At 46.0% G+C, this 16829-nt stretch overlaps 1 protein-coding gene across 1 annotated transcript in view; it reads left to right on the top strand.

Annotated features, from left to right (window-relative positions):
* Nucleotides 1–16829, top strand: part of LOC120942924 (3-oxoacyl-[acyl-carrier-protein] reductase FabG-like) — a 32029-nt gene that overhangs the window by 9055 nt on the left and 6145 nt on the right. Inside the window, exons 4-6 of the mRNA XM_040355881.1 lie at nt 4140–4233; nt 10250–10319; nt 12021–12057. Coding sequence (XP_040211815.1) covers nt 4140–4233; nt 10250–10319; nt 12021–12057 — 201 coding nt within the window. The remainder of the gene's footprint in view (nt 1–4139; nt 4234–10249; nt 10320–12020; nt 12058–16829) is intronic.

Below are 16829 nucleotides of genomic sequence, written 5' to 3'. Positions count from 1 at the left end.
GTACTTACCCGTTTTCGAGATGCATCTTCTCCGTCGCTTCCGGGTATGGGTCTTTGGGAGCGGGCGTTCCTTCTTGATTGACAGCCTTCCGAGAGGCTTCCGACGGTCGCATCCATCGCGTCACTCGTAGCCGAAAGAAGCCGAACGTCGGTGCGGCTCTATACTGCGCCTGCGCACAGACGTTCGGCTTCTTTCGGAAAATCGTGACGCGATGAATGCGACCGTCGGAAGCCTCTCGGAAGACTGTCAATCAAGAAGGAACGCCCATTCCCGAAGCCCATACCCGGAAGTGGCGGAGAAGATGCATCTCGTAAACGGTAAGTACGGATCATATTTTAATACAAATAGCCGATTCCCCTAGACCGAACGAGCATCCATCTAAGGCTAAAAAGTGTTCTCCATGGGTGAACTCCCGCTTTAAGTAATAAAAAGATGGTTTGGCTCGACATGTTTCGCAAAGACCGCTTCTTCAGGACCCAATAGAATCTCTAAGAGAAAACAGAATGTTATTGGTTTTCATTCAAAAAACAAAAAATTTAAAATGGGAAAAGAAAGAAACAATATGTCAAATACATTAGAGTAAAAATAGCAAACCAACTGTTCAAGATATGTGAGTGACACCAGAGAGTCCCCGTGTAACCACTAGGTGGCACCCTACGCAATCACATCCTAACAGAGGTTGCCTGTTCGTGTACTGAGTTCAATTTCCACCAGAATCCACTCCGGTTCAAGAAATATTTGCGATACGCAGTCTTTGGACAATGTATCTAAACAAGTCATGCAACTACTGCCCGCCATTACCTCATGTCACCACTAGATGGCCCAGAATATTGGCTCATTTATTTTACATTTTACATTTTACATTTTTCTAACCTGTAAGGATGTAGAATGTATTCATCTCTGGGTATTTATTATTACCTTCTAATGGAAGGACATGTATGTGAGAGTCAACAACTCTGCACACCCCAAAAAATGTACAAAAATGGAAGAGTTCCCCCAAGGGTTTTTTTTTTTTTTTTTTTAGCAGCAAAATATTTATAAATCAATACAGGGAAACCTTGGTTTACGAGTAACGCGCTTAAAGCGGAGTTCCACCCTAAAAACAAACTTTTTATTAACAGCTTGCCTTTAATGTAAAAAAAATCTTAAAAAAAATGTTTTTACTCACTTCTATGTGGCTTTTACTAGGCAGATTTTGTAATCTGCCTAGTTCCTAGTCCGCGGTGGTTCAACTTCCTGTCCTAAGACCCCATTGCCTTCTGGGAAATGATGACACTCCTTCCCCGTTCTTTACAGTGTCATTGATCGTTAGTGGTTAACTCCTAAACTGCAACTGTCATTTTCACAGTAATCGGTGCATTTTTATAGCACTTTTTGCTGTGAAAATGACAATGGTCCCAAAAATGTGGCAAAATCGTCCGAAGTGTCCGCCATAATGTCGCAGTCACAAAAAAAATCGCTGATCGCCGCCATTAGTACTAAAAAAAAAAAAATATATATTAATAAAAATGCCATAAAACTATCCCCTATTTTGTAGACGCTATGGCCCAGATTCAGAAAGGACTTACGACGGCGCAGCGCCATGTACGCCGTCGTAAGTCCAAATCCGACCCGTCGTATCTATGCGCCTGATTCTTAGAATCAGTTACGCATAGATATCCATTAGATCTGACAGGCGTAAGTCTCTTACGCCGTCGGATCTAAACTGCATTTGTTTTTTGACCGCTAGGTGGCGCTTCCGTCGAATTCTGCGTCGAGTATGCAAATTAGCTAGATACGCGAATTCCCGAACGTACCCGCAGCTGTCGCAGTAAAGTTACGACGTTTACGTTAGGCTTTTCCCGGCGTATAGTTGCCCCTGCTATATGAGGCATAAGTGCGGCGTACCAAGTACGGCCGTCGTTCCCGCGTCAAAATTTTAAAAAGTTACGTTGTTTGCGTAAGTCGTCCGTTCACGTCGAAACCAATGACGTCCTTGCGGCGTACTTTGGAGCAATGCACACTGGGAAATTCCACGGACGGTGCATGCGCCGTTTCCGCAAAAACGTCAATCACGTCGGGTCACAGTAGTTTTACATAAAACACGCCCCCCTGATCCGAATTTGATTTAGGCGGGCTTACGCCGGCCGATTTACGCTACGCCGCCGCAACTTATGGAGCAAGTGCTTTGAGAATACAGCACTTGCCCGTCTAAGTTGCGGAGGCGTAACGTAAAGCATATACGTTACGCCCGCACAAAATTACGCCGCTGGACGAGAATCTGGGCCTAAAAATTTTGCGCAAACCAATCGTTAAACGCTTCTTGCAATTTTTTTTTTTCTTCAACCAAAAATAGGTAGAAGAATAAGTATCGGCCTAAACTGAGGGAAATTTTTTTTTTTTTTAATATCTTTTTTGGGGATATTTATTATAGCAACAAGCTCTATTTTTGTTTTATAGCCCAAAAAATAAAAACCGCAGAGGTGATCAAATACCACCAAAAGAAAGCTCTATTTGTAGGAAAAAAAGGACACCAATTTTGTTTGGGAGCCACGACGCACGACCGCGCAATTGTCAGTTAAAGCGACGCAGTGCTGAATCGCAAAAAGGGGCAAGGTCCTTAACCTGCATCAGTGGCGGTTCGTCCATAGAGGGCGCTGGAGCGCCGCCCCCTCTGGCTCTCACTGCCACTGAGTGAAATAACATAGATTCATGCATTGCACGAATCTATGTTATTTTCGCCGCTGCAGCTGTCATTCAGATGGTCGGCGCTCAATTTCCGGCCATCTGAATAACGCCAGCTGGTTGGCTGTAGGGAAATGTCTATCAAAGCCAGCGGCTCTGATAGGCTTTCCCAATACAGCCCGGAAGCTTATTCTCGGAGCGCACAGACTGTACGCCCCTTGAATAAGATGACAGGCGTCTCAGCCAATCAGGTTGGCCGGTTCTGGCTACCAGTAACCTGATTGGCTGAGACGCCTGTCAGTCATCGAGGGCGGGAGAAGACATCGTGGGACGTGGATGCCTAAAACCAGTAAGGTAAGTGCCGGGCGGAGGGGGAAGAAAGCAATTTACAGGGCACAGTGGGGACAATTGGCACAGTGGTGACCATTAAAGGGCACAGTGGTGACAATGCATGGCACAGTGGCTGCGTTTAATGGCATGGCACAGTGGCTGCGTTTAATGGCATGGCACAGTGGTGACAATGCATGGCACAGTGGTGACAATGGATGGCACAGTAGCTGCGTTTAATGGCATGGCACAGTGGTGACAATGGATGGCACAGTGACTGCGTTTAATGGCATGGCACAGTGGTGACAATGGATGGCACAGTGGCTGCGTTTAATGGCATGGCACAGTGGTGACAATGTATGGCACAGTGGCTGCGTTTAATGGCATGGCACAGTGGTGACAATGCATGGCACAGTGGTGACAATGGATGGCACAGTAGCTGCGTTTAATGGCATGGCACAGTGGTGACAATGGATGGCACAGTGGCTGCGTTTAATGGCATGGCACAGTGGTGACAATGTATGGCACAGTGGCTGCGTTTAATGGCATGGCACAGTGGTGACAATGGATGGCACAGTGACTGCGTTTAATGGCATGGCACAGTGGTGACAATGTATGGCACAGTGGCTGCGTTTAATGGCATGGCACAGTGGTGCGAATTGATGGCACAGTGACTGCATTTGACGGCATGGCACAGTGGCTGCGTTTAATGGCATGGCACAGTGGTGCGAATTGATGGCATGTAACAGTGGCTGCATTTGATGGCATGTAACAGTGGCTGCATTTGATGGCATGTAACAGTGGCTGCATTTGATGGCATGTAACAGTGGCTGCGTTTGGGCACAGTGAGACTGCAATTTTTTTTTTCCTTTGCGCCCCCCCAAAAATTTTGAGCACCAGCCGCCACTGACCTGCATATTGGTCCGGGGCTTAAGTGGTTAAAATTCATTGTATATTTGAATCTAGTTTCTGATATAATAAAAGTTTTTTACCCAATTATCAATTTTATAAATATTTTGCTGGTAAAAAAAAAACCCCTTGGGGAAACTTTTCCATTTTTATTATTTCCTTAGACCAGCTGATTTTAGGTTTATTATTATGCTTTCCTCATGAGGTGAGTGTATATTGTAATTACTTTACATTTCCAGGTCCCTTTTTCATCTCACTCAGCTGGCAGTGCCTCATCTCATTAAGACCAAAGGAAACATCGTCAACGTATCCAGCGTCACAGGCCAGAGAGCGGTGAGGGTTTTTTTGTTTTCTCCTCTGTAGGAAATACAGTAGATGAGGGATGCAGAATATTATTTTATTTGTCTTCAGAGTGAAATACTGCATACCAGGGGCGGACTGACAACTCATGGGGCCCCCGGGCAATAGAAGATTATGGGGCCCCTGGGCTTACAGATGGCCACCACGCCTAGAGGCATTACAGAGGCGGGGCAGCTAAAATCTCGGGATTTTCACATCAAAAGCATGTCGGTTTCGGACATATCAGGGACAGATCTAAAAAAAACACAGATTTTTACATACTATCCCTGGTTTTATTGAGCCTGGCAACCCTGATGGGGCCCCCTAGTGGCATGGGGCTCTCGGGCAGTGCCCGAGTGACTCAATGGTCAGTCCGCCCCGGCTGCATACCAAAGAACAGTTCTTCTAATGTGCTGCTTTTTCTCATTTACCTTCCAAAATATTTCTAATTTTGGTCAATTCCTTTCTTGAGTGCACATTGAGTGCTAAAATGGAAAAAAAAATATTAAGGGGTTGTAAGGGTACAATTTTTATAATAGTTTTTTTCCCCCTAAATAGCTTCCTTTACCTTAGTGCAGTCCTCCTTCCCTTACCTCATCCTTCCATTTTGCTTTTAAATGTCCTTATTTCTTCTGAGAAATCCTCACTTCCTGTTCTTCTGTCTGTAACTCCACACAGTAATGCGAGGCTTCCTCCCTGGTGTGGAGTGTCGTGCTCGTCCCCCTCCTTTGGACTACCGGAGAGTCAGGACGTCCTCTAACACACAGTTCCTTTCTCTATCTGCAACGTAGAGAGCGTCCTGACTCTCCTGTAGTCCAAGGAAGGGGGCGAGCACGACAACCCTAACCCCATACTAGATCCGAGCATGCAGCCTGGAGGTCAGGATAGGGAGGGGGATGAACGAGAAACCCCCCCCCCTCCTGAACTATACCAGGCCACATGCCCTCAACATGAAGGGGACAAGAGCCTCTTCCTGACTACTCTGGGCTGTGGTTGTCGGGTTCTGTGGGCAGGGGGCTAATTTTTCAAAGGGGGTTGTAAAGGTTCGGTTTTTATTTTCTAAATAGGTTCCTGTAAGCTCGGGCATTGTTGGTTCACTTACCTTTTTTTTTTTCTTCTAAATGTTTTTTATTCTTTGTCTGAATTTTTCACTTCCTGTTCCTCCTCAGTAAGCTTGCCCCCATCATCCGAGCCGTTCTGGCTGGGGGTTAGTCAGAGTGCTCGCCCCCTCCCTTCGGACTACATCCCTGCGGGGATGTAATGCGAGCGCCGCCGCATTACACAGAGCCGCAATCTCCAGTGTACCCGGCGCTCAGTCACACTCACAGTCCCGCCTCCTGGCCCAGCTCCTATGTTAGACAGAACGCTGGTCCAATGCTGGTCCAGGAGGCGGGACTGTGAGTGACTGAGCATCAGGTACACCGGAGATTGCGGCTCTGTGTAATCCGGCGGCGCTTGTCCACTCCTTCTCCTCCGAGGCAGCCAGGGGGGAAAATTGTGTGATTATATTTATATATATATTTTTTTCCACTTTACACTTTTTTGGACTTTATTTCAATGTGCTGTCCATTTATAACACAATATTCACATTCCATTGCTGTTCATGTACTTTTGGCACTACACACTTTTTTTCTTAAAGCAGTTGTATACCCGCAATTTTTTTTTTTTTTTTTACACCTGTAAGGCAAAAGCCATAATTAGCTAGTATGCACCGCATACTAGCTCATTATGAAATACTTACCTTAAATTGAGGTGTAGAGAACTTACCTGGTCCACACCGAGTGAGATGTCATCTTGCCTCGGCGTGTCTTCCGGGTATCGCCGCACCAGCGCTGTGATTGGCTGGAGCGGCTGCCGGCGCTTTAGCCGAGGATCCCCCCTGCGCATGCGCCGCTGCAATGAGCGGCGCATTGCGAGGGGAATATCTCCTAAACCGTACAGGTTTAGGAGGTATAGGTTTAGGAGGTATAGGAGGTATAGGTTTAGGAGGTATTCTCTATAATAAGGCTTACCTGTAGGTAAAAGTGGTAGTAAAGACTTTACTACCACTTTAAGGTTATTTATACGTTTGTTTGTGTTATTTCCTTGTGTCAGCTGCCGCCCCCCCCCCCCCACATCGCAGAGATTTACCTTTTGTATTCCTTTCTTGATTCTCACACCCCAGATTCATCACATATCTCCCATGGGCAGGGCAGGACTTGGGGTGGTGGGGGCCCCTGGGCTTGAGTCACTTTCAGGCCCTACCTTCTATACATTACTTACTTAAATAGAACAAAATGATACATACACAATTCTGGATAAACTGAGAATAAAAATAAAAAATAGTACTTTTTTTTCCCCTGTGTAGGCTGGGCTGGCTGCCAGCACCATAGAAACCAATGGATGCTTAGTAGGGATGAGCTTCGTATTCAAGTCAAACTCATGTTCGACTCGAACATCGTATGTTCGATCGTTCATCGAATTACAAACGTTTTGGGCCGTTCGCGCCAAATTCGAGTTGCGTTTCACCGCCCATAATTCACTGCGGCATCGCTGGCTGATGATTGACCAAGCATGCACTATGACCTGCATGCTTGGCCAATCACAGCGCGCAAAAAACGGAGAGCCATAATTGACCAAAGCCAGGGTGGCTTTGGCCAATTATGGCTCAGGGGGTTTAGTACACGCCCCACACTATATAAGGCCGCCTGCAGGTTGGCCTTGTGTAGTGTGTTGTGGTGGTTAAAAGAGAGAAGACAGAGAGAGAAAGAGAGAGTGTCATTTTTAGTAGCTAGATAGAGCAGGCTAGTCAGTTAATGTTGCAGTGTGTAGAGCAGTGGTCATCAACCTTGTCCTGCAGGGCCCACTAACAGGCCAGGTTTTATGTATTACCTTGGGGAGACGCAGACTAGAATACTACAATCACTGAGGAGCAAATGATATCACCTGTGATGTATTTCAGTTATCTTGCAAACCTGGCCTGTTAGTGGGCCTTGCAGGACAAGGTTGATGACCACTGGTGTAGAGGATATATATACATCCCAGGTGTTGTACATATATTTATACACTGTATAGTTTAGCTAGATCAGTTCTTCCTAATTTACTGGCAGGCAGGTGATTGTGCTAGCTGCAGTATTCTCACGTGGTTTATTGCCTGTGTCCTCTGCAGTGTGCACCTAAATTGATACATGTTCCCTGGGGCAAGACCCGGGTTCTCAAAGACGCTTTCCTACAATAACTTGCATATTGGGCTTTAAAATGAGCACTTTTGAATTCGAACGTTTGAGTCCCATAGACATCAATGGGGTTCGAAATGTTCGCGCAAACGTTTGGTCCGTTCGAAGGTTCTGGTGCGAACCAACCGGGGGGGGGCTGTTTGGCTCATCCCTAATGCTTAGCAGTGCTCCGGTTTGGAGACCACGGCTTTAGAGCGATACTTCTTCTTCTAAAAGTGTTGGTTTCTTCCGGCACTTCAGCTGGGGAGTTTTCTTTAGTAATGTGATCGGCGGCAGGAATGGAAAGTATTTTTTTTCTTTCTTTCCAGAAATGCAGTTTCGGAAGTTTCCCTTTGTATGGGCGGTTCCCTTTTAATCTCTTAGCCAACAAACCATCTTGACGTGACCCTCCTGTCGATGACAACAAGATGTCATTGATTCTCCAGAAGTCTTTTGTCAAATACAAGGGTGAATCTAGACAAGCGTTCCTTTCACAGCAGCATTGGGAAATCAAATCTTTCTGGTTTACCGGGACGTTGTTCTGGCTCTGTGACAACGCCAAGGTGTAGAACCGGTTTTTGGAACTTGAGATGGCCTCAGAAAAACCGTTCAGTGGTGCCAAAAAGTCTTCGCTGTGCCCATGCCCAGAACAATCTGTAACCTTTCCTAGCCGCCGTTACTCCGTTCTCATAATTATCCAACCTCAGCCTGGTCGCCACTTTTTGCGATTCGGCACTGCGTCGCTTTAACTGACAATTGCGGCGTGGCACCCAAACAAAATTGGCATCCCTTTTTTTCCACAAATAGAGCTTTCTTTTGGTGGTATTTGATCACCTCTGCGTTTTTTATTTTTTGCGCTATAAACAAAAATAGAGCGACAATTTTGGAAAAAAAAGCAATTTTTTTTTTACTTTTTGCTATAATAAATATCCCCCAAAAATATCTAAAAAAAAATAAAAATATTTTTCCCTCAGTTTAAACCGATGCGTATTCTACATATTTTTGGGAAAAAAATCGCAATAAGTGTATATTGATTGGTTTGCGCATTTTTTTCCTTTAACCACTTGCCTACTGGGCACATACACCCCTTTCCTGCCCAGACGAAATTTTAGCTTCCGGCACTGCGTCGCTTTAACTGACAATTGCGCGGTCGTGCGACGTGGCTGCCAAACAAAATTGACGTCCTTTTTTTCCCACAAATAGAGCTTTCTTTTGGTGGTATTTGATCGCCTGTGCGGTTTTAATTTTTTGGGCTATAAACAAAAATAGAGCGTAAATTTTGAAAAACACAATGGGCTAGATTCACTTTGCTGCGCCCATTCGTACGGCGGCGCAGCGTATCGTATTTACGCTACGCCGCCGCAACTTACAGGAGCAAGTGCAGTATTCACAAAGCACTTGCTCCGTAAGTTGCGGTGGCATAGCCTAAATGGGGCCGGCATAAGCGCGCAGAATTCAAATGTGGAAGGGGGCGTGTTTTATGTAAATCGATGATGACCTGACGTGATTGACGTTTTGTACGAACGGCGCATGCGCCGTCCGTGTACATATCCCAGTGTGCATTGCTCCCGAGTACGCCGCAATGACGTACTGGTTACGACGTGAACGTAAATTACGTCCAGCCCTATTCATGAACGACTTACGCAAACGACGTAAAAAAAATTAAAATCGAAGCGGGAACGACGTCCATACTTAACATTGCGTGCGCCTCATAGAAGCAGGAGCAACGTTACGCCGTAAAAAGCCTTACGCAAACAATGTAAACAACTACCGCCGGGCGCACGTACGTTTGTGAATCGGCGTATCTAGGTAATTTGCATACTCTACACCGAAAACAACGGAAGCGCCACCTAGCGGCCAGCGTGAGAATGCGACGGCGTAAGAGAATTACGCCAGTCGGATCTTAGGCTAATGTCGGCGTATCTAGCTTTCTGAATACAGAAAGAAGATACGCCGGCGCAGATTTGAATTTACGCGGCGTATCAATAGATACGCCGGCGTAAATTCTTTCTGAATCTTCCCCGATATTTTTTACTTTTTGCTATAATAAATATCCCATTTTTTTTTTATTTATTTTTTTTATCTCAGTTTAGGCCGATACGTATTCTTCTACATATTTCCTATGTTGATGGGACAAGGGCCTCTTCTCGACAACCCTGGGCTGTGGTTGTTTTAGCGGTCTGCGGGCAGGAGGCTTATCAGAATCTGGAAGTCCACCCTTTAACAAGGGAGCCCCCAGATCCCACCACCTCTGGCTCAGACCCTTTGGTGCCTGCTCACCACTATCACTTGTAAACACAGGAGTCTGTTTTCTGTGTTTACAAGTGACAGCTCTGCACTCTGTGTGTAAACCCCCCCCCCCCCGCGAACTCTGCACTCTGTATGTAATGCAATCCTGGTATTTATTGCCCCTCTAAGACCCTCCTACTGTTTGTGAAATTTGACTGACCACACCCACTATTTGGTATGATTTGGAGGGTGTGTGTAGGGGGAGGGGTTTTGGGGGGTCATGGTTGAGTTCCAGCACCTATTGTTTTGAGAAAAAAGCCCTGGGTTAGAATAGTATCAGAATGGAGGTAAGAGAAGGTTTAGGCTCAGTTAGAATTTGACTGGAATTACAAACCAGTAAATCCATTAAGAACTCTACAAATGGATACAGAGCGGACACAACAATCATCCACACTGGCATCTGATTATCTATGTGTGAGCCGTATTACTATTACACTTGGTCTGCCTATGAGAGACAAAATCAAAAATGAAAAAAGAATGACGAGCTACGTGTTGGCCTTTTCAAATCTCTCCAATTGTTTTTCCAGTTCCCGGGCGTCCTGGCTTACTGCATGTCCAAGTCAGCGGTGGATCATATGACCAGATGTGCCGCTCTCGGTAAGTAGGATACACTCTCTATTTCTCCTCGGGGGGGGGGGGGAGCCCCACCTAGTACTTGGGTGGGTCTGTTTCGGCACACCAAGTGTAAAGTACCCTTGTCCCCGTCTGGTGCCCAACGCCCCGGGGGATTCAGGGCAAGGCCCTCTGATTTTACAATTGCTTCTCAGTCAAGGAGAAGCACAAGCACATACAGGTACGTCCTCTTTAAGTGCCGAGCCGGAGCTGAAGAACGGGTAGAGCTGTGTGTAAACACAGCTTCCCCATTCTTCACTGTGGTGGCATCATTGATCATGTGTTCCCTTTTATAGGGATACACAATCAATGACGTCACACCTACAGCCACACACCCCTACAGTTAGAAACACATATTGGGTCACACTTCACCCCTTCAGCGCCCCCTTGTGGTTAACTCCCAAATTTTAATTGTAATTTTCACAGTAAACAATGCATTTTTTGCTGTGAAAATTACAATGGTCCCAAAAATGTGTCAAAATTGGCCGAAATGTCCACCATAATGTCGCAGTCACGGAAAAAATCGCTGATCGCCGCCATTAGTAGTAAAAAAAAAAAAAAATTAATAAAAATGCAATAAAACTATCCCCTATTTTGTAAACGCTATAAATTTGGTGCAAACCAATCGATAAACGCTTATTTCGATAATTTTTTTACCAAAAATAGTTAGAAGAATACGTATCGGCCTAAACTGAGGAAAAACATTTTTTTTATATATATTTTTGGGGGATATTTATTATAGTAAAAAATATTGCATTTTTTTTCAAAATATATCGCTCTATTTTTGTTTATAGCGCAAAAAATAAAAACCGCAGAGGTGATCAAATACCATCAAAAGAAAGCTCTATTTGTGGGGAAAAAAGGACGCCAATTTTGTTTGGGAGCCACGTCGCACGACCGCGCAATTGTCAGTTAAAGCGACGCAGTGCCGAATCGCAAAAACTGGACAGGTCCTTTAGCTGCCTAAAGGTCCGGGTCTTAAGTGGTTAATGATGAGAAGTGGGCTGGGAGAGGGGAGAGTGATGGCCCTGGGGGGGGGGGGGTGAAATTCACTGGTAGAGATGAAGGTGCCCCAAACCTAGCAGGGACCCCCCCACTGGAATAACTCCACTTGTCTTCTGATCCTTGTAATGTTTTTTTTTTGTATGTTGGATATTTTTAAAAAAAATATATAAAATAATATATTTTGTTCTTCTTCCCGGGTGAAGCCAGTCAAACTCCTCAACCCACCATCCAGGTCCCTTCCTGGAAATAAATCCACCTGCGGGTCCGCTAGTCCAGCACCGGTTGTTGTCCTTGGCTAGTTGGTCCCGTCACTCCCATCAATCCAGTGTCACCCCTCTTCTGGCTCCTGAGTTTTTTTTTTTTGGGGGTGGGGTGGGTTGGAGGGGGATGGGTACAGGTAGCTGGTCTTGCCTTGGGTGCAAAGTCTAGCCCAACGACAAACTGAAAGAGTCTTCACAACAGGCTGATAAGACTATTGCTAATTGAGAGGCAGCGTCTTGTAACTGAAAGGATCTCCGGGTAACAAATTTTACAAAACATTACAAAAAAAAAAAAAAAATGAAGAAAATTTGTGTACAGTGAGATACGATGCCAAACGGTGAAACCAGGTTTTGGGTCTAGGTACAAATAATAGAAGTCTTCCATTATTATCCCATTTACAGTGTTTTTCTTTTATTCTAGAATTGGCCAGTAAGCAAGTCCGAGTCAACGCCGTTTGGTGAGTAGAATTACTAAAACCTGACAAATGGTTTGTATGTCCCGAGATGTTCTATTGACATAACTATATTGTCAAAAGTATTGGGACGCCTGCCTTTACACGCACATGAGCTTTAAATAGGAAGTAACCGCTGATGGGTTTTACTTCCTCTTTGTTTCCCTGCAAAGGTAAAGCATAGTATCCCATTATGTGACACTTTTAGAGAAAAGCAAGGAGTGCTAGACTCGGTGCAGTATTAAAAGTGCATTTATTATGACAAGACAAAACCTTGACAGGTCCGTGAGGTAGGTGACTGTTACCCAGGTCAGATGGCAGGCCGCTGGAGAGTGGGGCAGCGATGGAGCCTCTTACAGGAAGCCCTGGGGCTGGCAGCCCTGCAAGCCCTGTAGTAACTGCAACATCCGGAGAGCCGGAACCGGAAGTGCGCCTCTACGCGGAGCGCAAGCTCCGAAACCGGAAGTGACGTGGCGATGAATCTGCTTTTATGGTTGTTACGAGACCCTTGCTCGCTCGGTTCCACTCTCCCAACACTCCTCTGCTGCTATTGAATCAGATTGCAGATCGCAACGTCTGATGGTTCGGTCATCCAAGGCTCCGGGATTCTCGAACTACAGCTATGTGCCGTTCGAAATCCATCAGAACAAACACCAGGCAGGCTGTATGTAAGTTCAAACAGGGAAAACTCTCTTTATTTGGATGCACACAACACACTTTTATACAGCAGTTCCAACACCCCACCCCCAACAACCGCTTTCCTATTGGTCAATTGTAAAGTACATTGTAGTTCTCTATTAGGTCCTCTTAGCCATGCAAATGAGGACTTGAAACAGGGTCAGCAGGGATTGGTCCGATAGCTTGAATAGAAGGACTGCTATGTGTAATGAGACAGAAGCCCCAGGGGGCAATCGATGTACACAAACAGCCAGACACAGAACAATGCTTTTTCTCCAGACCATGGAGACGTCTGGAGGTGGGGGGGGTTTGGGGGGGGGGTTACCCTTAAGACAGGGCAGAAGACCCCCCACTGTGTAACAGATTTCAAGTAGAAACACTTCAGCATTCCAAGGTCCATGACAATGGTAGCTGCCGCTAGTGCAATTTTATACAGATTGTGCCACCTGCCCTGCATATAACTTTGGACTTGTTCTTTTATTGATATAAATACTGTGCCTGCGCGTGGGAGTCACCAGTCACGGCAGGACCCGAGCTAGAAAAGGCACAGCGAGCCCTTTCTAACTCCGGCACATGCGCAAAAGAAATTGCCGTACGGCGATTTGTAAATATCTCCTGTGGAGGTTTAGGAGATATTTCCAGCACCTACAGGTAAGTCTTAATCTAGGCTTACCTGTAGGTGGAAGTGGTATGTAAGGGTTTACAACCAATGTCATCCCAGTCTTAGTCCGGAGGGTTCAATATTGAGTGGCCCCGCTCTTTGCAGCTATAACGGCTTCAACTCTTCTGGGGAGGCCGTCCACAAGGCAGGGTTGCCAAATTTTTGAAAATTTACAAACAGTTTGTAAAATCCGTACTTTTTGCATCTGTCCTTGAATGTCTATTGCGGACATGTAGGCTGCATCTCCGTAACTGATGTCATGGACAGATGCAACAATTATGGATTTTACAAACTGTTGGTTGCCAACTTTCAGTAAATTTACAAAGAGTTTGTAAAATCCATAATTGTTGCATCCGTCCATGACATCAGTTACGGACATGCAGCTTACCCATAATCTACTTGATCCATTTCAATCAGGTTTCCGTCCTGATCACGGGACAGAGACAGCATTACTCAAAATATGGGACGACGCCCTTGAAGCCGCAGACGAAGGAGAATCTTGGCTCCTGGTTCTGCTGGACCTAAGCGCAGCCTTTGACATGGTAGACCACAAACTGTTACTGACGCGACTGGCTGAAGTAGCCAGAGCCGCAGAAGGTGACTTACCATGGTTTTCCTCCTTTCTAGAAAACCGATCACGAACAGTGATACTGGGATCTTTCACGTCTGAAAAGCGCACGGTGTCATGTGGAGTCCCCCAAGGATCCCCCTGTCACCGGTACTTTTCAACATCTATCTTCGCCCTCTCTTTGAAATCATCAGTAGCCAAGAACTACTCTATCACTCATATGCAGACGATACGCAATTGTATTTTCGCATCTGCAACAAAAAGGATCATCTCAGTTTAGAGAAATGTCTCTCTTTGGTAGAAAACTGGATGACTAAGAGTTATCTGAAACTCAACAGCTCCAAAACAGAACTTCTTATGTTTCACGCCAGCCATAAGAGTCAACTGGCACCAACCGGGACACCCCCGCCCATTCTGGGCCAAATCATCACCCCTAGCTCCAAAGTTAAAAGTCTCGGGGTCATCTTCGACACCTTCATGACAATGGACGCACAAATAGGGTCAGTAGTCAGCGGATCGCACCATCTGTTGCGCCTACTACGCAGACTTATTCCATTTATCCCCAAAGAAGACGTAGCAGTCGTGGTGGGAACAATTGTGAACTCCAGACTGGACTATGCAAATGCCCTTTACCTCGGACTCCCAAAGTACCAAATCGCTCGTCTGCAAGTCGTTCAGAATACGGCCGCCAGACTTGTGACTGGGAAAAAAACATGGGAATCAATCTCACCTTTAGTTGAGAACCCTTCACTGGCTGCCAGTAAAAGACAGAATTGCTTTTAAAGCACTCTGTCTGACCCATAAGTGCATCCATAGGAAGGCTCCGCAATATCTTTGCGACAAGATAGACCCTCACAATTCCAATCGCGTTCTGCGATCCACCAACCAAAATCTAGTCAAGGTACCCAAAGCAAGATACAAGTCCAAAGGAGAAAGAAGGTTTGCTTCCCAAGGTCCTAGACTATGGAACGCTTTACCAACCAGCATTCGGTTGGAGGAAAACCACCTGGCCTTCAGAAGACAGATTAAAACTCTGCTCTTTTGATGTCATGAGACAGGAACAACACGCGCCCAGAGGCGATTCAGTTCGCATGTGCCGCGCTATATAAGTTTTCCATTCATTTCATTCATTCATGTCCGTGTAGCGCTACCCCCGTAGGAGCCGCTAAATAGATTTGGGATCGGCGTATTTAAGTTACCTCTGTGATGTGTCTAGGGGTGATGATGGCAACGAGAGCAGTAACGGAATCTCCAGACTGTTGGTTGACGTTTTCAATGCTTTATTTCTGGTCCAACATGACCAACAGTCAACTTGAGGTAGATAGGACAGATTGGTGAAAAAAAGAATAAACCTTGCAGATACAGGCAATGGATGAACAGAAGCAGTCCTGCCTCCAGTAGTAACTCTTTCCTCGTCGCCACTTCAGCCGGAGTGGGTAAAGTGCCCCCGGACAGGCCCCCCTCACAGGCCTGGCAGCCAGAGTGTCACTTGGCTCTCCTGGGAAGGAACAAGTCTCTGCCACAGACTTGGCTCTAATGGAATTTGGATCTTAGGATGAGACCTCTGCCACAGGCCTAGAAGTTTAGAAGTTTGGATAGTAGAGCGAATCCTCCCAGTGCGTAATTTGGAGTCACCGATTGACAGTTTGCCGCATACAACCTGTCAGTGTCCGGTACCCAGATCCCCGATGGTTCGTTCAAGCCCTATTGGATCACCTGCCTTGAGGTTTTCCTCAAGCCGATCCCCCACCGAACAGCACAACTCGATTGGGATCTTCTCAATAGAGATAGGGGGACCCAGAAAGTCACTGGGGCCCCTTTGTAGCATCAGATGCTCCGGGCCATGAGGGCCCAGAATCAGAAACTCCGCGTAGCACCTTCCCCCCCGGCCTGGTAGGCCATATCGCCGGGGCCCGTGATGTGCGTACACCCTAAAGGTGGGTGCCGCACCTGGAACCAGGAACCCGCGAAGAACCCTGAGCAAAGGCCTCCGCTACAGAAATACCCCTCCCCAGCATGCTCCGCGAGGGAAAACTCCTTCAATTGGCTGCTGGGAAGAAGCGGCTCTGCCTGAACCCCTCTGGCGCCACCTACCGTCCAGAGATGAAACGACATCTCCGGAGAACAGAGTGACCCACAGGACAGTTCAGGGCTGACGACAGCCAAATTTAAATAAATCAACCACAGATGAGAGCAAGTAAGTCTCTCATCCCACTAGATTTAACAATAGCACCTGTACTGATAAGTACACAGGCGCTACATCCGTAATAGACATTAAAGGACAGATGCAATAATTATGGATTTTACAAACTGTTCGTAAATTTACTGAAAGTTGGCAACCCTTCCACAAGGTTTAGGAGTGTGTCTATGGGAATGTTTTTCCTAAAATGTACCTGTACTTGCCCAAAAGAACTACTCTCCCACCTACCTAGGTAGAGGGTGCTACATATGCCATTGGAAGTATCTGATCAAGTCTACAAAGTCTCTGTTTCTTGGCATGGGAGCCTTCAGATGGAGCTGGGAAGGATGAGTTCTAGGTCATGGGCTCAATGCTGCACTCTGGGGCAATGTCCTCTGAGAATCGGTATCTGAGCACGAGTGATGAGCGAGGAGTGCCGTAGTATTGGTGAGAGAGGCGTGATTGCACGCTCAATAGTCACAATGAATGACTTGTTGGTAAAAGCAATGTGCAACAATCATAACAATTCCTCCGGAGCGTAACTTGTATATTATAGATCTGTCTTCTTGGACAATTGTAAAATATATTAGAGAAAGCATGAATGCTGGGAATTTTAGAATATATTGTTACGAGAATTTACAGCTGTCATCCGTAGAGTGACAACCTAAAGAAAAAGTAATTCCTGTAAAGCT

This window comes from Rana temporaria, chromosome 6, assembly GCF_905171775.1.
Source record: "Rana temporaria chromosome 6, aRanTem1.1, whole genome shotgun sequence".
Taxonomy (NCBI): domain Eukaryota; kingdom Metazoa; phylum Chordata; class Amphibia; order Anura; family Ranidae; genus Rana; species Rana temporaria.
This window is presented reverse-complemented; position numbering and strand designations above follow the sequence as displayed.